A 22,683-nucleotide genomic window follows, 5' to 3' on the forward strand; every position below is an offset into this window, starting at 1 on the left:
CTCGCTATACTGACACAGAATGGTATTGGGAAGGCTGTCAATGAGATGCACTCCAACAACATCATCTAGTAATGCAAAAACCCTTTTTACATCTTCCAGTTTAACCTTAGCTGGGACACCCTTAAGCATAACTGTGCGCTCTGGGTCAAAACCATACATGTCACAAAACTCTATTTTGTTTTCTCAATTAAGCCAACCTTACAATATTCAGATGATTATACTTTAAAGAGTTTTTATATTTAAGATCAAGTAGACACTTCAGTCCCTGTTCGGGCGCCAATTTTCGTCTGTAACCAATAAACAGAATTTACTCGGGTTGTGATAGCAGTTTACTATCGATCCAGTTTTATTTAACATTTGCTGAACTGAAATGCATCTTACTTGATCACAATGTAGGTCAGGAACAACATAAAACAGTAAACCTTAAATCACATGGAAATGTGATTATATTTTTGGTAACCCATGAAAACAAAATGGATACCGAACGGTCTTCTTATAGAACATAGAACAAATCTTGAAGTGTCCTTATATTGTCTTTAGCAACAAAAAAAAAAAAAAAAAAAAAGTAAAGTAAGGTGCTGGCCAGCAAAACAATATTATAGAGCTCTATATGTGTGTGGTTATTGAATTGGTTTTGCCTGCAATCCTTGGCGACGTTCAGAAGATGGCGACGGCTCCTCACGAGCCACTGGGAAAAGCAACTCAGGAAACAGCAGCCGTCTCTTTCATCAATGTTCATTAACTCGGCGGAGTTCCCTTCTTATGGCCTTCTTGTGTATACACTTTGCCGACGGGCTTCCGGCTTATTATCAAAAGCAAACCGAGTACTTTGTATGGTATATATTACACTTAAAATACTTTTAACAAGTTAAACTCCGAAATAAACAGCAGGAGAATTACAGCTTGACCACACGTTGCTTGCAGGCATTGAAAAAAAAAATTCTTCCCGCGAAAACTTAGTCTCCAAGGTAACAATAACACACACCGTAAAACAGCAGTCGTAAAGCTGCCGCAACATAAAGTGGTCGTAACCCTTAAAGAGACACACACCAAAAACAGTGATAATACAGAAAAGCATTAGCTGACTGAAAATATATCTGGGTTACATGTTCAAGGCCATAATGCAGATCGTTCTTTGAATAGGTACAGCGCCCCCTATAGACTGGTACAGCGCCCCCTATAGACTGGTACAGCGCCCCCTATCGACTGGTACAGCGCCCCCTATCGACTGGTACAGCGCCTCCTATCGACTGGTACAGCGCCTCCTATAGACTGGTACAGCGCTCCCTGTTGACTGGCCGCAGAAACAGCAACACATCACGTGTGTCAAACTTTCTGCCCAACAAAACAAAATGGATGACACTCTTTTTATTCACAGTGGCAAATGCAACATTTTAAGATAGTTTAAAATGCGTTTCGCTAACATTTCTAGCGTTAAAGGTGCATTTAATCTTCGTGTATATGATGTTTAGATTGTGAGTTAAAGCAACTTGTAGTTGTCATGGTGATCCATGTGGACGCAGCTCGTATGTTGTGTGAATCATTGTCTTTCTGAGCAGTTGTGTTATGGGTTATTTTATGTAACTGACAAAGTTATTTAAAAGGAATGGACAACATTTATTTGTCTTTGGGACGGATAAGGACAACAGGTAACACTTTATAATAAGGTGCCATAATAAATAGCTAACAAGTCATTACCTAACCCTTTGTTAATATGTGTTAATTGTTACAAAAATATCGATTTGGCACAAGTTAATAGTTGTTTCATCATTAATTTAATATTAGTTATTTGCATTACCCTAACCCAACCCTAACACACGACCCTAACCCTGACCCTAACACACGGCCCTACCCAAACACACGGCCTTAACCCTAACACACGACTCTACCCTAACACACGGCCCTACCCTAACACACGGCCTTAACCCTAACCCTAACACACGGCCCTAACTCTAACACACGGCCCTAACCCTAACCTACGGCCCTACCCTAACACACGACACACCTTTAAACCAGGGGGTGCCCTGGGATTACTGAAAATCTCATGTCTCTGCAAAAAAAAAACATAATATGAATTTAATCTTAAATGATGGTTCATTACCTGTCATTTTACAGATAATTTAGAAATGATAATGCCTGCACCAGTGGCGTCACTAGGCTGTTTTATTCGGGGCTAAAGCCCCGGATCTAATTTGATTAGCCCCGAATCTAATTTTTTGGTAAAAAAAAAAAGAAAAAAAATCGACTTTCCGACGGTCCTTGAACACCCCTCATTTACCGCACGAGAACAGAGCAACAAGTGCGTCAGTACACTTCAGCAGCCAGTCTCTCACTGTTTACAACAGGTGAGTAGTGAGCACAAGCCCTAGATTTCACAATGTCTTTATTATATGTCAGTAATTAAAATGTCTGTAAACGTTTTGAAAACCTTACTTATGGTAAATGTATATAATGTTATAATTGAATGCAAATGTATATCATGTATTTTGTCTGCAGCTAGAATGCTCTAGCTAGCTTACGTTAATGACTAGTAGTGTGATGGACCAGAGGCATTAAGCCTGCTACTATATCTATTATTTTCGTCTGTAGTCTAAATGACCGCTTTGTACATGAAAGTTGATGACAATAATATGAAGATATGATATGAAATTAAAAGAATAACAGTTAGAAATATTTATGTTACATACATGATTCTCATGGCAACAGGGAATGAGACCGGCTGCATAAGTGTACTGACTCATTTATGTTTGTTAACAGAGAATTATAATGACATCTGCTGTAGAGTCCCAACCCCCTGGGACCTGCAAACAACAATGTCACAAAGAAGGATTTCAATGTTTTTTGCTCCAAAAGTGGTTGGCAGCCAAGGAGGTAATGGGAATAGAGGTTTTTTTGTTGTTCTTGTTCTTGTTGAACTCTTTAAGCATATAATGGCACATCCTTCATTTTCAGGTATGATAGCAGATAAGGATGCAGTCAGGGTTCATGCAGGAGACCAAAGGGAGGAGAGTGCAAGTTCAGGTACCTGTAGGCTATGTTAAGAGTGTCTATGTAACAAAGTCGACCTGGTGAATTCCCTCTCAGTATAAAAAGAGGTAAAGACCTCCCACTTGCGCCAAAAAATAGGTTGTTTTGTCCTTGGCATAACTAATAGCACACACGTTTATTTGGTGGTCAATTGTGGTCGCAAATCAGAGGATCTGGTTTCGAGACCAATGAAGGCAAACTAGCAGGAGGAAGCAATACTGACGAGCAACACAGTGACACCACTGACATGTAGTATTTAACATATTTTAGTAACCTAATTATAATGTTTGAAATTAAAATTTCTAAATGCAATAATTTGATAGAATATTGATCTTAAGTTTACAGTAGGCTACAGCTTAACTTTTTTTTATTTATTCTTTTATACATTTTCAGAGATAAGGGCAGAGTCAGCATACATAGATGCAGCTGCCAGTGATGCTGCTGACCAGAGTGAGGACAGTGCAAGTGCAAGTGCAGGTACCTGTAGGCTATGTGAGGAGTATCTATACCAATATCTCTAGTCCAGAATTGTATAATATTCAGCAGTGTATCCCAGTATACATCCTTGCCAGTGCCCATTAATTGCAAGTTGTGGATAGCAGAGTTTTATTTAATCATGTTTAAAAAAGGGGGGAGAAGGAGGCCATAGCTTTATTTCGCTTTTTTCCCCTTTTTGGAAATACAGGTGGCTCAGGGTCAGGGAGCACAGGGAACCTGTTAGGAAAGAATGATTTAGGGACACGAGAAACAGGCCCAAAGCAACCCAGACGGGACCAGTACCCCTCCACTAGTTTTGGAAAGCAGCAACGGTCTTTCCAGTACAAATGGTTTGAATCTTTTGACTGGCTGGAGTATTCTTTGAGCAGAAACTCTTCACACTGTTTCTCATGCAAGCTCTTTGGGAAACACAACCCTAGAGCCAGCAAAGATGCCCTCCTCAGCATTGAGGGCTTTAATAACTGGAAAAGGGCCTTGGATAGCTACCGAGAGCATGAGGCAAGTGCTGTCCACAAGTCATCTATCCTGGCCTGGAAGAATTACATAGCTACGCTAACAGAAGGCGATGTTGTCGACCAAATGAATGTTGGAAATTCCAGTCACATTAGTGAAAGGAGAGAATACCTGCGGCGCATTGTGGCCGTCACTAGCCTTTTAGGGAAACAAGGCATTGCTTTCCGTGGTCATGATGAAACCAGTTCCTCCCTGAATCAGGGAAACTTTTTAGAAGTAATGAAGCTCCTTGAAACCTTTGACCCCTTCCTCCAGAACTACCAGGCCCCTTCTCATTCAACATATCTATGTCCTGCCTCGCAGAACAGCATGATCGAATGTTGTGCTGATGAAGTGACTGCAACCATCGTAGAAGAGATCAAGGCATCGAAAATGTATGCAGTGATGGCTGATGAGGCAAGAGATGGCCACGTTGAACAGCTTGCTGTTTGTGTGCGCTATGTTACAGCTGACGGCGGAGTCAAAGAGCGTCTCCTTGAACTTGTCACCCTTAAGGGATTGAATGCGCAGTGCATTACTGACGCAATTGAAAATGTATTGGAGTCGAATGGCCTTAATGATCTGCTGTGTGTCGCTCAGGCTTATGATGGAGCTTCCGTTATGAGTGGTTCAGTAAGTGGAGTTCAAGCTCGCTTACGTGAGAAACACCCAGAAGCAGTGTATGTACACTGCTATGCTCATGAGCTGAACCTGGTTCTCTGCCATACGTGCAGGGCTGTTCCAGAAGCCAGTGACCTGTTTGAGACATTGGAGAGTGTCTACTGTTTCTTCAGTGTATCAATCGTAAACCATCAGAGATTCTCTGATGTCCAGATGCTCCTGGGCTTGAAGAAGAGTGAGCTTGTCCAGCTGTCAAAAACCCGATGGGCATGTCAGGTGAAGTCTGTGAGAGCAATGCTCAACAATCTGCCAGCTGTTTTAAAGTGCCTGGAAGAGAGTGCAACACCTCTGGCAGTCGGATTACTGTCAAAGCTGTCCAGGTTTTCAAATGTCTACCTGCTGGTCATGTTCCGGAGTATGCTGTCAACTACAGAGGGGCTGCACCTGTACCTTCAGAAGGATTCTGTGGACTTGGCCCAAGCAACACTCTTTAAAGATGCAGTCCTTGACACACTGACATCCATCCGAACCAATGAAATGGCAGACAAGCTTTACAATGAAGCAAAACACATCTATGATGCCAACAACATATGTGAGAGTCACAGTGGTCGCAGGCACAAGCAGAGGGTGATGGAGGACTTTACAATAGAGTCCACCTTGGGTACAAGGGCTCATCTGGGCACAGAAGACCAGCTGAAACAAACTCTGTTGTACCCATGTCTTGACCGTATGGTAACTGAGCTAAACAGCAGATTTTCTGATGTGGGGGCAGAGCTAATGCGAGGCATTCAAGCTTGCAACCCAGCAGCCGTTGATTTCTTCTGTGAGGATTCCCTAGAGCTGATTGCAACACATTATAAAATGTCATTGAAAAAAGAGGAGATCCTGGTGGCAAAGCAGTTCCTTTCTAGAAGAAAGAGAGAAGGTGCCGTTTCTGACATGGGCAGTGTTTACAAGCTACTTCACCCAGACATGTTCCCAACCTTGAGCTCAGTTGTCCAAGCAGCCTTGACAATACCTGTCAGCAGTTGCACGTGTGAGCGGTCGTTCAGTGTACTGCGCCGTGTCCACACCTGGCTGAGGAGAACCATGGGTCAGGAGAGGCTACATCATTTGGCTATTATGGCAGTGGAGAAGGATGCGCTTTGTGGCTTAGACCATGGTGAAGTCATTGACCGGTTCGCCCAAGTCAAACCGAGGAGATACCCACTTGTGCTCAAAGGACAAAGGTCCAAAGAAAGGAGCAAGAAACAGTGAAACGAGTGAAAATAAAAAGTTCACTACAAACAAGAAATGAACAAAGAAAGACAATACATGTAGAGTAACAGTTAATAATACACAGACAAATGTACAAGTATACACAATATGGAAAGTGTAAAGTAAAGACAGATATACTGTAGAAGAAAAGAAATGAACAAAGACAAACGCATGACTACAGAAAGATAAGATGTTTAAAAGGCTCTTGCCTTTTAAACATCTTATCTTTCTGCATTTCTGCATTGTATACTTTTTCAGACATTGTTTACTATTGTGAAACTAATAAAAATATGTGAAGAATACATATATGACTATGTGACTCATTTATTATCTAAATGTTTAATGTTGGTGCTTATGAATGAGGCACTTTTTTGTTAAGACAAAGGGAAGTTTGTGAAAATCTATATTTTTACCATTGGTATTAATAAACTGCATACATTGTTTATTTTGTTATTTGTTATTATTTTCAAAAATTGCATGCGCAGTTACGTTTTGGCCCTGGGCTAAGCCCCGGATCTTTCAGAAACCTAGAAACGCCCCTGGCCTGCACGTATATTAAAATCCACAAAATCCACATGGTCAATGAAAAAAAGAAGGAACATTTCCTGTAAAATAACTTATTATTATTATTTCCTCATATTGTTCCCAAGGGGGAGGAGCAGACCTCCGGGTATGTTAAGATCACTGCTCAACAGGCTAATAACACACAGATCAGGGCTGAACTGGAGAAACACTGAATATAATAATTGAGACCAGGATGGATTTTGTATCCACTCATGTCAGCAAAATAATACTCTGTTTAAGCATCTATGACTCACTACAACCAACCAGCATCAGGACTCACAACAGCAGGACTCACTACAGCAGGACTCTACAGCAGGACTCACTACAGCAGGATTCACTACAGCAGGACTCACTACAGCAAGACTCACTACAGCAGGACTCACTACAGGACTCTACAGCAGGACTCACTACAGCAGGACTCACTACAGCAGGACTCTCTACAGCAGGACTCTCTACAGCAGGACTCTCTACAGCAGGACTCTCTACAGCAGGACTCACTACAGCAGGACTCACTACAGGACTCACTACAGCAGGACTCACTACAGCAGGACTCAGTACAGCAGGACTCAGTACAGGACTCTACAGCAGGACTCACTACAGCAGGACTCACTACAGCAGGACTCACTACAGGACTCTACAGCAGGACTCACTACAGCAGGACTCACTACAGGACTCTACAGCAGGACTCACTACATTAAGACTCGCTACACCAGGAGAAGGACTCTCTACAGCCAACCAGCAGTAGAGCTTGAAAATGCTTTACCATAGGAATTGACTGACTTTTAGAGTTAAACAAAACTATGGTTCTGGTTTGGTTTGTTGCATGTCAGTTAAAAAGAACTTGGACTAAGATATAATCAATGTATTTGTTTTAGATAGTAGGCTTTCTATACTCATTTTAAAACACAAAACTCTTTGTTGAAAGCTTTTTCCAGCTTATCCTTTGTCCAAACAGACAGTAACTATGCTCACTTAATACATCACAAGCCTTTTCATCTTTGTGAATCGATCGGTTTTAACCCATCTCAGATTGTAGTGTGAATACAAATACATTTGGTGACAAAATATTATTTATTTTTATATTTACATCCAGAGGACTGCCACCACACATTTGCTTCATATATGGTTGAGAGGAGGAAGTACCAGGATCAAGGTCCATCCAGGTTGATTAGCTGTGCATCGATCATGAGAAAGAGACAATCGCTAAAGGTGGAAGCATCCTAACTTCTGTATTTAAGTACACCCGTCTAACAACGCATTAGTGCAACACAGTTCTCCTTTTAGAACAAACCCTGCCTGTTGGCTGTGGAAAACCATCTACGGCTCTCGGTAAGGAATTAATACATTATATACATCATTTTTTATAAGGCCTTGAATAAACTGTTTAAGGCATGATCTTTTTAGTTTTTTTGTTCCATGTAGCCTACTGTATTTTAATATTTATTTGTTGTAATTGTTCAACAAGGGAGATGTAGGTACCTTAACCAAGTCCACATTAAAAACTAAGATAAATGTCTCTTAACTCTAACCTTCTTTGAATTCATGATGCAGGAGATGAGGTTCACAAGATGCATCACGATGATCCAGTTGGAAATGCTACTGAATGTCAGCTTTGTTTCGGGTGAGTGGTGTTAATTTGTTTTATTGTGAATAATTAGTTCCATGTACTGAATGTGTTTAGGAATTCGCACGCCAATAGACCCGTCCTACAAGACACAGAATCTATCATTTGTTTTACTCCTAATTGGACAATCGGCTAATCTGCATGTAATCGATCTCTGAAATAAAGCCGGTATTCATGTTCAGAATGTGATGCAGGTCTAATAGACGTCTGGCCAGGCTGTTAGAACAGGATGTGGTGGTGACAGGAAGGATGCATGTCATTGGCCAATTTGTGTAAAAAAATGCTTGTGTTGCAGGTGTTGAGGGAGACTGTCCTGTACACCTTAATGCATCCAAGCCAAACAAGATGGAGGCATTGAGTGACACTTGTTTGCAAATTCCATGTTCATTTGATTCAGTACCATCAAATCTACTGGATAAAAACAAACCCATATTGGGTGTGTGGATAAAATCGAAGCCCTATTTTGGGGGTCATCCAGAAAATGTGGTTTTCCACAGCAACAAACAAGATAATATATATCCAATTAGTATCATTGGGAATATGAGTGAATACAACTGCACAACTGTTTTCACAAACATGATCTCAAGTTATGCTGACGTGTATTACTTTAGAGTGGAAAGCACCAGGTTCAATGCAACTGACATCTGCAATCCACTTACAATCACAGTTAAAGGTAGGAGAACCCATTTGGTTTGGTGGTCTATTTTTTGATTACCGTCAGTATTATAATTATTTGTAGCCTATTTCAATGTGATTATGATCATTCCTGATTTTCGGCTACTTCCGGACTAGGTAGACATTCTTGTTCTCCTTGCCTAAAATTAAAGTATTGATACCACAGAATAGTATTTTCATTTTAAATAATGTTTTAACAACATTTTACGACAGTAATATTGTAATAATGCTTATTATGGACTATGTGCTGAGACACACTTTGTTTCCCTAATACAATCTTTAATGTGTTAATGATGATTATTCTCCCCTCTTGAATACACTGGTCAACACTAAACATGTTGCATTCATTCATGTGGATATTAAAGCTACATTTCAGCCTAATGTAAATGTTTCTTGAAAACAACCATGTAGATTCAGCCCCAGCACCCTCCATACAGACCCTCCAGGAGGGACCACTAACGGAGAGGAGCAGGGTAACGTTCACCTGCAGGGCCATCGCACCCTGTCCCACCGAGCCGCCTCACCTGAGCTGGATCCTGTCAGGAGGCCCTGAGGGCCGGCCGGAACCGCACGGAGACCAAGAGCCTAACGTCAGGACCCGGCGGCTGAATATCACTCTGTCGGACCGACATGACGGGGTCCGCCTCACCTGTCTGGCGGAGTATCCCGTGAAGGACCCAGCAGGCGGGCCAAGCATCAGAACAGCAGAGAGCGTCGTGACGCTCAACGTTTCCTGTGAGTGACCAGCAGACGGTCCAATCAGTGAGCCAGGACGGCAGAGAAGCGCAAATACTTTACATACTGCATTCAAATCCGTCAACAGCAGAACCATAGCTTGAAATTAAAGACTTATCTTGTGTTCCTGTAGATTCCCCGAAGGATACCCAGGCCTCCGTCAGCCCCCCCACGGTGTCGCTGGGCAGTGTGGTCAACCTGACGTGCACCAGCAGAGCCAACCCCCCCGTTCTCCGGTTCACCTGGTTCAGGAGCAGTGCGGAGGGACCCCTGACTGTTTCAGATGGATCTTTGTACAGCTTCAATGTGTCCAGCTACAGAGAAATCTACTACTGCGTGGCCACGAATCCCTTGGGAAACCAAGCATCAAAAGAGATTACGCTAACTTTCGGTAAATCAACTTCTACCCATAGACCATATAAAATACTTTACTATAACAAATATCCCTATTATATCCCTACAATCTCTAAATGGATGACAATGCCCCAGTGATCTACAATGTTTTATGTCCTACAGATTTGATTGTCCCTCTGATAATTGGTGGATTCTTTGGCACCGTCTTCTTTATTGGTCTAATCATCTGTGTCCTGTAAGCAAAACACACAGTAACCCACATCTATATCTTTAGATATAGATCTATATCCGTTCTAACCTGTGATCCTACCTCGTGTTTTTAGGTGGTTACTGAAGAAACGTTCAACTCAGGAACAGGTAGGAACCACACAGTGGTGGACAGCGTACTCGCATCCTGCACTTGAACGTAGAAATGGTTTACCCTAAGAAGGCAAGTAAACAAGTTTAATGATAACGACTTCAATGTGGACGACAAACTTATCAACCGTTTAGGAGGATGCAGTTATTTCTGCACATTGTCTTATTTTAGCTATTGTTATGAGTATTTGCAAAAAACTGAAAAATAGGCTTAATTACAGTAAAAATATTTTTGCTGCAATTAAGAAAATATTTGAATATACTTAACGTATACATTTGTCTACAAGGGAGTGACTCAAGCAAAAATCGAATCATAGCCCTCGCAAAATAAACATACCTAAAGAAATACATATTGTACTCTGTTACCGCAATAAATACATAGTTAATATAGTAGTACTATGTATTGTACTTCTTAGGCTCAATTTAGATGGAGACGATCTGGACAGAAAACACAAAAGTGGCGTTCGTTCTCACTTTTTATTCCGCGTTTAGACAAGCGTCTTTGGGGGAAATCTGCGTGCATACTGTGACGCAAAAGTGTGTGAAATTGTTGTTGTTTGCCTGCACTGCACATGGATGTGACGTATACACGTACGAGAACCACTGTGTGTAGATCAGATCACACGTTTGCGTTGTAAACCTTTTAGACGGAAACGCAACGGTGGAGCGTTTTTAAGAGTTCCACTCTGGCGGGTGGTTTCTTTTTTTTTTGCGTTTTTAAGCCCCGAAAACGCTGTCGGCGTATAAACGAAAGGCACATCTGATCAAATATTTTGTCTTTTTCACCCCCAAGTGTCATCGTGTAAACAGGGCCTCAGTTTACATACAAGGAGGAGCCGTCTTAAACAAGGTAGCTCCCGGCTTCCGGTTTGGCGATGATGCGATAGGCAGCAGTAAAGTAGAGCTCCCGGTCAAAATTAGTAAAAAACTGTGTAAAACTCCTCAAATTATCTGAATAGGACATGGATAAGAATACAAGGGGTCAAGAGAAAGACAAAAGGCTTAATATGCCAAAACCCGAATCACAAAGTAAGAAAAAGATGACGACGATGTCAAAGGAAACCAACGAGGGCCTCGTGCTAACAGCCAGCGCTGACAATGACGAGCAACCTAGCTGGGTGGCTGCGTTTCAAACAAGCATGCAGACCACCCTGGCTTGTATGCAAGTTAAAATTGACGCTGGCAGGCAAAATATGGAAACCAAACTGGACAAGATAAGTAAGCAAATGGATGATGCTCTGAAAGGAGTTCGAGACGAGATGGCAAGATTGAGAGAAGAAATGGGTCAAATCAGAACGGAGACGACGCGGAGCCTGGAGAGCTGCAGGGAGGAAACGAGCGGCAGAATCGCACGTGTTGAGGTGGATATTCGTGATCAACGGAAAGACATGGGATTGGTAGAGGAACGTGTGGGAGAGACAGAAGGATGGAACACCGAGGCTCAGGACGTTATCACGACTCTGATTGAACAACAGTCCAAACTTCAGGAAAAACTGACTGACCTCGAAGGACGATCCAGAAGAAACAACATCCGGGTTTGGGGTGTGAAAGAAGGGCTTGAGGGGGCCTCGACCAAAAAATACATTGATGAGCTAATTCACAAGGAGCTAGATGTACCTGTTGGTGAGGAGCTTCAGATCCAAAGAGCACACAGGGCTCCAGCCCCCAGACCAGCTGAAAACAAACCAGCCAGAGCAATCATTGTGAACTTTCTGAGCTTTGATGACAAAGAGAGCATCCTCAAGACGGCGTGGAAGAAGAACGTGCAGGTGTCCGGGCAACGAGTCACATTCGATCATGATTATTCTGCGGAGATTGCAGCCAAGCGTCGGGACTACGCTGGTCTTAAAAGGATTCTCAAGGAAAAAGGTCTCCGGTTCCAATCACCCATGGCCACGCTGAGGATCCACTGGGGCGACGGAACCAAGATCTAACAACCCACAGGAGGCTGCCAGGGCGATGCGACAGAAAGGGTTGGAGGTACCAGTTCGGAGAGAGGAAAGACCTACGCTGCTGCAGAGAGCCGAGGCAATACGCAAGTGGACCAGGGTCGGGAGACGAGAGCGCGGAGATCCCCCCAGTACGCGAACAACGAGGGACCCGAACTGAGGATAATCAATGGGTGACGGGATGGGAGCGAGTCCTATTGCTTACCATCCCCGACTTGAGGCTTCTATGGGTGAGCAGGAAATTGACTATAAATCGCAAGTGCACATTCTATTTTGTAGGATAACATATATAAAGGACACCAAGCGATTAACACAAAGGTAAATTGACCTACGACCGAGTGCAAGGGATATCTTCTTATAGATGACCTCAATGTTATTTGATCTGGCTTTGTTGGCCATAAGGTTCAGACTATTTGATAAATTTGACTCCGAAACAAGTTTTGACCGGGAGTTACGGAGTTTAATAATGTTGGACAATCTTAGTGAGCTTGGGAGACCCATAGCATTGGACGTCTTCGCCACGAGGGGGGGGGGGCCCATCCACTAGGGATGGATTTACCCCCTGCCCTCCAACAGGGAGAAGAGGAATAGTTTACCAATCCTCGTTTAACTTGGGAGACCGAACCATGTTCTTTTGCTTTTGGTTTGGTTTTTGTTTGTTGAGTTTAGCGGTTGCTGCTGATTTATTATTTGTGACTCTTGACATGTGGGGAGCTGATGAAGGACACTCTGAGAAACTGTACAATGGATAGGGGTTTGCAAATGGTGTCTTTGAATGTTAATGGAATGAACAACCCAGTCAAAAGAGCCAAGGTGTTAGCAAAATTTAGGAAGGAGGGGACCGTGGTCATATTTCTGCAAGAAACTCACTTGTCGTCCCAAGAGCATGACAAATTAAAACGGTTTGGATATGAAAATACATTCTACAGCTCATTCAAACAGACCAATAGGAGAGGAGTGGCCACCCTAATCAAGAATTCTGTGAAATTTGACTTAACTAAGGAGATAAGTGATAAGGAGGGGAGGTATGTGATGGTTAAAGGGAAGATGGAAGGGCAAATGGTCACGTTACTCAATATCTATGCACCACCGGATAGTGATAGAAAATTCTTTAAGACTATATTTGATATCATAGCGGGGGAATCAGAAGGTACTCTTATCTGCGCAGGGGACTTCAATGTGACACTCGATCACAAATTAGACACCACTAGTACCAACAGGAGCAGGGCACGTATCAGTAGGTATGTAAACCTACAACTGTCAGAACTAGGAATTGTGGATGTGTGGAGAGATATGCATTTACTAGACAGGGATTACACTCATTACTCGCACAGATATTCGACTTACTCCAGGATTGATTACTTTTTTATGACGACAGGGGACCGACACAGGGTGGAGGACTGCAGAATAGGGGTAACGGACCTATCCGATCATAGTGCTATATACCTGACGGTGGACTTGAACAGCAGGAGGAGAAAGACTGAGTGGAGAATGAATGTAGGACTATTAAACAATAAGGATTTGGTAGAAGGGATAAGGCGAGATATAACTAGATACAGAGAGGAGAATGATAATGGGGAAGTGGACCCGACTATTTTGTGGGATGCACTAAAGTCAGTAATAAGAGGGAAGTTAATAGCACAAACATCTCTCCTCAAACGAACCAGACTGGAGCTCTATCAAAACTTAATCTGACAACTTAAAAAACTGGAAAAACATCACCAAGAACTGAAAACCATCGAGACGCTAAAGAGGGTTAAGGAAGTCAGAGGAAAGATCGATCAGATACTATTGACAGAAGTAGAGAAGAAGGCCAGATTTGTGAAGCAGTCTTATTATGAGGGAGGGCCGAAGGCAAGTAAATTATTAGCCAGAAGAATAAAGATGCAACAAAAGTTAAACACTGTACACAAAATTAGGGATCCCACGACTGATGAGCTAGTAAGAGAACCAGAGGACATAGAGAGGGTGTTTGTCGATTACTATAAAGCGTTATACACACAACCCACAGCAGCAGAGCCAGATAGGATGAAGGATTTTTTAGAAGGACTGGAACTGCCATCAATAGGAAGAATACGGAATGACCTCCTGACCTCAGCTATAACAGAAGAGGAATTAGAGGAAGCAATAGGTAGAATCAAAAATGGCAAGACAGCAGGTAGCGATGGATTTCCATCAGAGTTCTATAAGGTATTCAGACAGGAGCTGAACCCAATATTGATGGCATCATTAAGGTATACGATGAAGGAGGGCAAAATTCCCCCCTCTTGGAAAGAAGCTAACATTACCACGATCCTAAAAGAAGGGAAGGACAAAGACCTATGCAGTAGTTTCAGACCAATATCCATACTTAATGTAGATTATAAAATATACACCTCAATACTGTCAAAGAGGTTTGGGACATTCATGCCCGATGTGGTCGATGAGGGTCAGACTGGATTTATAAGAGGAAGGCAAGCACAGGACAACATAAGGAAGGCTATTCACATTGTGGATGAGACGCAGAGGAGCGGAGAGAGTGCGGTCCTGGTGAGTTTAGATGCTGAAAAGGCCTTTGACTGTGTAAACTGGACATACCTTTTCATCGTGTTAGAAAAGTTAGGATTCAATGATAGTTCAGTTAAATGCATCAAAGCATTGTACCAGGAACCGACCGCAAGAGTGAGGGTGAATGGGAGTCTATCGGATAGGTTTATTTTAGGTCGATCGACTCGACAGGGCTGCTGCTTATCACCCACTCTCTTCGCTATCTTCATGGAGCCCTTGGCCCAAGCAATTAGACAACACCAAGACATCAGGGGAGTAGAGATAAGAGGGACAGAGCATAAATTGGGTCTATTTGCGGACGACCTGCTGGTATACATAACGCAACCAGACGTAAGTTTTCCGGCTTTGATGGGCTTACTACAGGAATATGGATTCTATTCAGGGTATAAAATTAATGTGACGAAGACACAGATCTTGACGTTAAATTACTCACCTCCGAAAAGGCTCAAAGAAAGTTTCAAAATCAGATGGGACTCAGACGAAATGAAATACCTGGGGGTATACATCACAAAAGGAATAGACAAATTATACAACGCAAATTATTTACGCACCAACCAAGAAATAAACAAGGATCTGAGGAGGTGGTCACTTATCAACCTAGATTTTAGCTCAAGGATAGAAGTGGTCAAAATGAACATGCTGCCAAGACTGCTGTATCTATTCCAGTCTCTACCTATACAGATACCACAAAATCAATTCAGGGAGTGGGATAAATTGATATCTCGTTTTATTTGGGGAGGGAAAAGACCAAGGGTTAGATTTACAACTATGCAGTTGCCCAAAGAGAGGGGGGGATTGGCAGTGCCCAATCTCGAGGACTATTATTATGCAGCGCAGCTCAGGGCGGTGATATGTTGGTGCGATTCACATTATGAAGCCAGTTGGAGGTTCATAGAAACGGGAGGGCTAACAGGGAGGGAGGGCCTTCAGATCCAGACAATGTTAGGGGATAGGGAACGTTTTAGGACACAGGGGAAATTATTGGATACAATCACTAGATTCACTTTAGACATCTGGAACACTGTAATTAAGAGGTATAAACTGGAAAAGGAAACCAAGGTTCTTAGATGGCTGGCTCATGACAGTAGGTTTCAACCAGGGAAAGATGATTGGAATTTTAAGAGATGGGAGGTTAGGGGTATCACGGCAATATGTACTATAATGGATAAAGGGGTGATACAAACTTTCCAGTGTCTTAAGGACAAGTTTGATTTGGGGGGCAGAGACTATTATAGATATATACAGGTGAAAGATTATTATGATAAGGAAATAAAAATAGACAAATCTGTAGGACGGAACCCGCTGATTCAATTGGTGATTAATGCATACGAAGGGAGGAAAGTGAGGGCCATTTCAGCTTTATACCAAGCACTGCATGAAAACAGGGGAAACTCAACAAATTATATCAAGGATAAGTGGGATAGAGAATTGGAGATAGAGATGACCGAGGAGGAATGGGAAAATGTATGTAGGATTCAGCACTTGGCCACGGCTTCGAGGTTGTGGAGGGAGTTTGGTTGGAAGAATGTCATCCGGTTCTTCATAACACCAAAAGTGAAGGGGATGTATACACCAGAACATAATGACTGCTGGAGACAGTGTGGCCAGGTTGGGGCTGACCATACGCACATATTTTGGAATTGCCCCAAGTTGAAGGTGTACTGGGAAGAAGTATGGGGGATATTGAAGAAGATCCTGGGTTATGGAGTGCCTATGACTGGATTGGTGCTGTATTTGGGGAATCTGACGGAGATGAACGTACATGCTGGAGATCTTTATTTGGTCAAAATTTTGCTTGTCGCTAGTCGGAAAGCTATAACTAGAGCATGGTACAAGGTTGAGCCACCTACAAAAGAACAGTGGTTGAGTGTAGTAGAGGAAATATATGATATGGAAAGGTTCACGTTTATACTGAGGGTGCAAGGGGGGAAACTTGACTCGAGATGGGTGAAATGGATTGAGTATAAGAGAGAGGAACAAATGTAACGTTTATAGGACACCGCACGACCATGAAGCCTGCAAGAGATGTTATGTAAATAAGGAGTAGCTCACATGTCACACTGTCATTTTTTCATTTTTTTTTTATTTTCTATTATTATTTTATTTTTTATTTATATTATTATTTCTGTTTAGTTATTCCGTTTTCTGTATTATTCAATGGAACTGTGATTATCTGTAATTTGCAAAAATGCCAATAAAAATTTAAGTAAAAAATAAATAAATAAACAAGGTAGCTCCCCACACAACAAGAGCAATCAAATAAATGTTTTGACATGGTGCCCAAAAAATGGCAGAACCAAAGAAACACAGGATAGCAAGTGAGTGCAGGAAATTTCAGACACGGTTGGAAAATGAATATTTCTTCACAGGAGTCAAGGGGGAAATGTGCAATGAAACTGTTGCAGTGATGAAAGACTATAATATATGACAACACTATGAAACAACACAATGAAACCATCAGACCTACACTGGTGCCAAGCAAGAAAAGAAAGTTCAGCAAATTGCAACCCTCTAGCTCAACAACAAGAAAAGGCCATAATAGCAGGTAGCTCAACTCATTGGCCAACATGGAATGGTGCCTTCATTAAACATTGTCTCGCTAAAGTTGCAGGATTAATGTGTTCATAGAAAATGCAGGAATTCAGAACTGTGACCATGTCCAGAAACACAGTTGTGTGGTGAATCGAAGACTTGTGGGAAAAAGCTTACGCTTCAGATTTTTGCATTACAGAGGATCTGCTTGATCTTAGGAGTCTAAAGGGCACAACAATGTTAAGGACATCTTTGAAGCTGTGTCATATGCAATTGAGAAGATGGGACACAACTTAGCGAGCACAAAGGAATGGCCTCTAGGGTGTGCTCAAAGGTGCAAGGGAGTGGAGGTGAGGCTGTTCCAATGCACTGCATCATCCACCATGAAGCCCTTTGTGGCAAAGCCGTCCAGCTTGGCAATGTGATGAACACTGTCAACATAATTCGAGCCTGAGGGCTCTACCAAAGCTTTTCTATCTGATGTAGGTGCTGAATACGGGGACGTACTCTGCCATTCTGATGTGCGCAGTCAACTGGCTGCTCCGTGTTGCTGCGGTTTTATCCCCTGAGATCTGAAATCAACTTTTTTCTATTTCTCTCTTTAAAAGAGAAGGACCGACCTCTTCATGAGCTGCAACTTCAATGTTGCGCACTTCCCCAAGATGTCCGAAATCAGATGTGCTTTTCCGAAGGCCAAGCTTTCTGTGCTAACTCAGCGCTTCCAAGATTGTTCGATGGATGCAGAAGAAGTGGAAGAGAGTCTGCAATTAGAATTTATCCAAATGCAGTGTGATTATCTGAGGAATCAACATCAGCTTCTCTCCACAACCGACTTCTACCGGAGCTTGGAAAAGGCCAAGTTTCCTCTGATGAGAATCCACACAAAAAGAGTGTGGAGTCTGAAAAGCGCCTTTTCAATAAGTTACTGTTCAGTAACTTATTCGCATAACAAGCTTGAAATATACCAATACCTTTTTTCCCTTTATACAGGGCTGTGAAGGGGGTCTCATTCCTGACTAAGAAGCCTGAGCTGCCACAGCTTTTTGTAACAACATTAATAAAAAAAAAATGAACCCATGATGACTCTTATACAGTCCCTCCAGAAAAACACGATTATGCGATCGCATAATTCAACGCATAGTCAGCCAAAGTCTGCATATTCATGTGGGGGCCGCATTTTTTCAAATATGCTGCACTTTCACCGCATAAATTGCAGATTTCCGCGCAAAATATTCCTTCGCATTTTTGTCGCAAAAAATTCACATATATCTTAGCAGAATGTTGAAAAATGTTGCGTTTACTTCACACAAGAGCAGCCATTTCCCCCTGTTGCCATGGGAACGTTATGAAGTGACGTAATTACGTGACACGAACGACATCGAAAAGCTGCATTTTTCGCAAGTTCCCGCAATTTCATAAAATTACATAAATATGCCGCATATTTCATCGCATTTTTTAGGAAAACGTGCCGCATAAAGGATTTTTCAAGGATTTTTGGCCGCAACAATCACAAAAAAACGCCACATTTTTCTGGAGGGACTGGTTTTATAGGCTTTTATATAGGAGTTTATCCTAAGAGTATTCAATTATCAAGCATTTTGCTAACTTTGATATACTTCAGTGAGGCGATATACCTGAGCTCTGGTGCGTGGCCCAGCCCTTCTTATATTTTTCTTTTTGTGGGCTTCAGTGAAAAAACCTTGGACATCCCTAACCCTGTTCTATGGGAAACACTTGTTCACTCCTCTTTCAGGTCATGTATTCATGTATCAATGCTCTTCCACAGAATCCAATATTCGAGGCGTCAGACATGCAGGTGGAAGAGGACATCCACTACGCAGAGATCGACTTTGCCAAGCGAGGTGCTGTGCAGAACCCAGGCCTGGTGTTCCCCCAGGGGGAGGAGCAGACCTCAGAGTACGTTGAGATCACTGCTCAACAGGCTAAGAACACACAGATCAGGGCTGAACTGGAGAGGAGCTGAATAGTTTGGACTGGGATCTCTTTAGTATCCACTCATGTCAGTGTAAACATATCCTGCTTCAGCATCCATGGCACCCCTTATGCTTTTTGGTCTCCAAGGCACCCAATAAACCAAAACAAAAGTTTGTACAACTCCCTGCTTGGTGCTGTTTATGAAATCAACAGCACAACAAATGTTAGGAAAGGCCACTTTTATAAAATGCTGCAAAGAAACAGCAGGCTGCATTTCATTACATTTTTAGGGACACCTCAAGATAAAACACTGCAACAGGAATACATATGCAATGCTTTGTATAAAGCTGGTATAGTATGTTAATTAGTCATAAATACAATTTAAATGAAATCATCCAATCTAACCCTTTTCCAAAAATGCCCCCTCTATAAAGTGGACAATAATAAAAAAAGAAAATGCAAATCTATTTGGATAAAATCTTTCCAAAATGCCCCCTCTTCAAAGTCGAAAATATTCAAATGTGAATAAGTGGGAGGGAACAACTCCACCCATTGGAGAGCAGGTATGTCCACATGTGATGTGAAGGGTGACACCGATTTTAAAGTTCAGCCAGTAACCCAATGGGTGGAGTTTGTCCCACCCACTCATTTGCATTTTAATATTGTCTACATTGAAGCGTGCCATAGTTTGAAAATGCAAACGCAAATTTTATTTGTATATTATCCACATTTAAGCAGACATATTTAAATTAATAAATATTTTAAATGCAAAGAGATAGCATTTTATTGTATATCTGACTCAAATAATGTGTGTATATTATGAAAAATAGAAAGAATAAGTGCTATTGCATTTTCATCTTCAAGATTGTGTTTTCATGTGATGACGGTCATTTAAAATGCCTCCATAGTTCAGTACATTATTGAGGCCAGTAACGCGTTACTAAGTAACGAGTAACTTATTTTTTTCAGTAACGAGTAATCTAACGCGTTACTATTTCCAAACCAGTAATCAGATTAAAGTTACTCATCAAAGTCACTGTGCGTTGCTATTATTATTATTTTTTTTACCGGATCAACGATTGGCGTTGAGAGCGATGGAGTGGTGTGTGTGTCTTTCTGGGCCCTATTTTAAGGGTCTGAAACGCAAGTGAGAAGCGCCAAGCGCAAGTAGCTTTGTGGGCGGTTCTATGGCGATGTCGCTATTTTACCGGTGCAAAAATGACTCTTGCGCCCGGCGCAAATCTAAAAAGGGTTGGTCTAAAGTAGCCTAATTACCCGTAGGTGTGGTTTGGGCGTAACGTGCAATAAACCAATGAGAGTGCCAGCTCCCATCCCCTTTAAGAGCCATGAGCGCATTTGAATCTGACGAGTTGATATTTTGACAGCGCGTCGGCAGGCTCCGATGAGACAGATGCACATGCATTTCAAACTTCAAATGGCTCAGTTTACGGCCAAATAATATGGCCTAATTCACACATGGAATAAAGTTTTCTATTTTGAGTCCTCAAATAAATTTCTGCAAAGAAAACTTAACACATTTATGATATGCAGTAACTGTGGTTCTATTTAATGATATACGAAATACATTATGAACATTTTTTCTTATCAGTATTGAATGCATTATCGTTATTGACTTGTGTTCCTAATATGCATGTGTCCCCCTGTTAATATACATTGCCATGGACTGTATTATGTATTGTGTTTAAACAGATGGACGCACACGCGCACCCGCATTCATTAATTCTTTTACAGATACACACACCTGCGCCTGCATTCATTCATTTTTAACACTCACTCGCGGTAAAACAATGTTTTCTCACGATCAAATACTCATCAATCCTAAAAGTTATGGGCATGAACACGATGTCTGTGTCAAGAAAATATGTGTTTGCTGTACGGTGTTTGCAAATGCATTGATTTAAAAGTACAACTTAATTTACCAAGAATGTGTGGCTAGATAGATGAGAGACGCAAAGTGTATGCGCGAGGTGCACAAGCAACACTATGCATGCGCCCTTAAAATAGCATCTGAAAAACGCGCCAGTGACTTTAAACCAGGTATTTCCTGGTTTGTGGCGCAAGTGATTTCTGAAACTGCAAAATAGCACCAGGGAACGTTTGCGCCAGAACACGCCTCCTCCTTTCGCGAACCGCCCCTTGGGGCGCAAGATCTTTCCCTAATTTACCGACGCGTGGCGCAGGAGGGAAAAGAACGCTCTGCGCCAGTTGCAAACTAGCAACGACACATGCGCCAGTGAGCAAGTCAATTGCGCCGGATGCAAGATAGGGCCCTCTGTCTGTCTGTCTGCCTGTCTGTTTGTGTAAGAGTACGTGTGAAACGTAAGTCTCTAAAGACTTCAATCTATCAGAGGCGATAGTCGACCTTGACTCTCCAGAGTCCGCGCCACCAGTTGTTATTAGTGGCGGAATTAGTCGCGCGGTGCTGCGTGTGTGTGCGTGTGTTGCGCTGAAACGACCCTAGCAGAGAGCGCGTGGGAGCCTCTACGTTATCACCAGAGAACTAAACCCACGGGGAGGTCCGAGCAGCTCGAGCGCTAGAACGCGCTGTTTACGTCGTTTACGTCACGCACACGGAGACGCGCCCAGTGATCGCCCCGTACAGCGCGTGATATTTTGTCCACACATTAAAAGTTAGCGGAAGTGGTTGAAAGTCGTGTGTCAGAGTGTGCACCCAGGGCCAAAGCACCAAATTCTGGGCCCTGTATACAAGAGGTACTGATGGCCCCCGGCAGGCAAAAAGTTAGTATTGCCAAAACCGGTTGTAATTTTTTAATTTGAGGCGGCAGGGGGTGTTGTCGCAGCTAAATGTAACTAATAAAGTAACTTGTAATCTAACTTAGTTACTTTCAAAATCATCAGTTCAAGTAAAGCAACTAAGTTGCTATTTTAAGGAGTAATCAGTAATCAGATTACTTTTCCAAGGTAACTGTGGCAACACTGATTAGGACTCACAACAACAGGAGTCATTACAGTCAACCAGCAACCGGAGTCTCTACACCAGGACCCACAATTGCAGGACTCACTACAGCAGGACTCACTACAGCAGGACTCTACAGCAGGACTCACTACATTAAGACTCGCTACACCAGGAGGACTCCCTACAGCCAACCAGCAGTAGAGCTTGAAAAAGCTTCACAGAAGAATTGGACTAACTTGTAGAATTAAAAAACAATGGTTCTGGTTTTGTTTGTCGCATTTCAGTAAGACTTAAGAATAATTTACGATCAATTTATTTATTTGAATGAGTAGGCTTTCTATACTGATTTTAAAATGCTGTACTCATTTTTTGGTGAAAGCTTTTTCCAACTTCTTCTCTTTGCATTCACAGGACGGCAACCAAACAATTGCTTAATATGTGGTTGAGAGGAGGAAGTACCACAATGCTATAAATATAATTTCCTGCTTTCAACAAGCCATGATTTCTTGATATTTTATGTTCAAGTGACAGGGAGTATTAGGTCGGATCCCAGTTACTCTTTAGTTAGTGCAGTTTAG

General features: G+C 42.2%; 1 protein-coding gene and 1 pseudogene across 2 annotated transcripts in view; both read left to right on the forward strand.

Moving 5' to 3' along the window:
• The window catches only part of LOC307088883 (myelin-associated glycoprotein-like), a 31,604-nt pseudogene extending 11,950 nt beyond the window's left edge, over positions 1 to 19,654 (forward strand). Inside the window, exon 7 of the transcript in view lies at positions 19,019 to 19,654. The product of the transcript in view is annotated as a myelin-associated glycoprotein-like (transcript). The remainder of the gene's footprint in view (positions 1 to 19,018) is intronic.
• Positions 7,978 to 10,288, forward strand: LOC307088884 (myelin-associated glycoprotein-like). Its single transcript, XM_079754938.1, has 6 exons — positions 7,978 to 8,080; positions 8,379 to 8,756; positions 9,170 to 9,493; positions 9,627 to 9,884; positions 10,010 to 10,082; positions 10,171 to 10,288. Exons 1-6 carry the CDS (start codon positions 8,002 to 8,004, stop codon positions 10,271 to 10,273), a joined length of 1,215 nt encoding a protein of 404 aa, XP_079611064.1. The 5' UTR covers positions 7,978 to 8,001; the 3' UTR covers positions 10,274 to 10,288.
• Positions 19,655 to 22,683: the final 3,029 nt, after the last annotated feature.

The sequence above is a fragment of the Pollachius pollachius genome, assembly GCF_949987615.1.
Source record: "Pollachius pollachius genome assembly, chromosome: 17".
Lineage (NCBI taxonomy): Eukaryota > Metazoa > Chordata > Actinopteri > Gadiformes > Gadidae > Pollachius > Pollachius pollachius.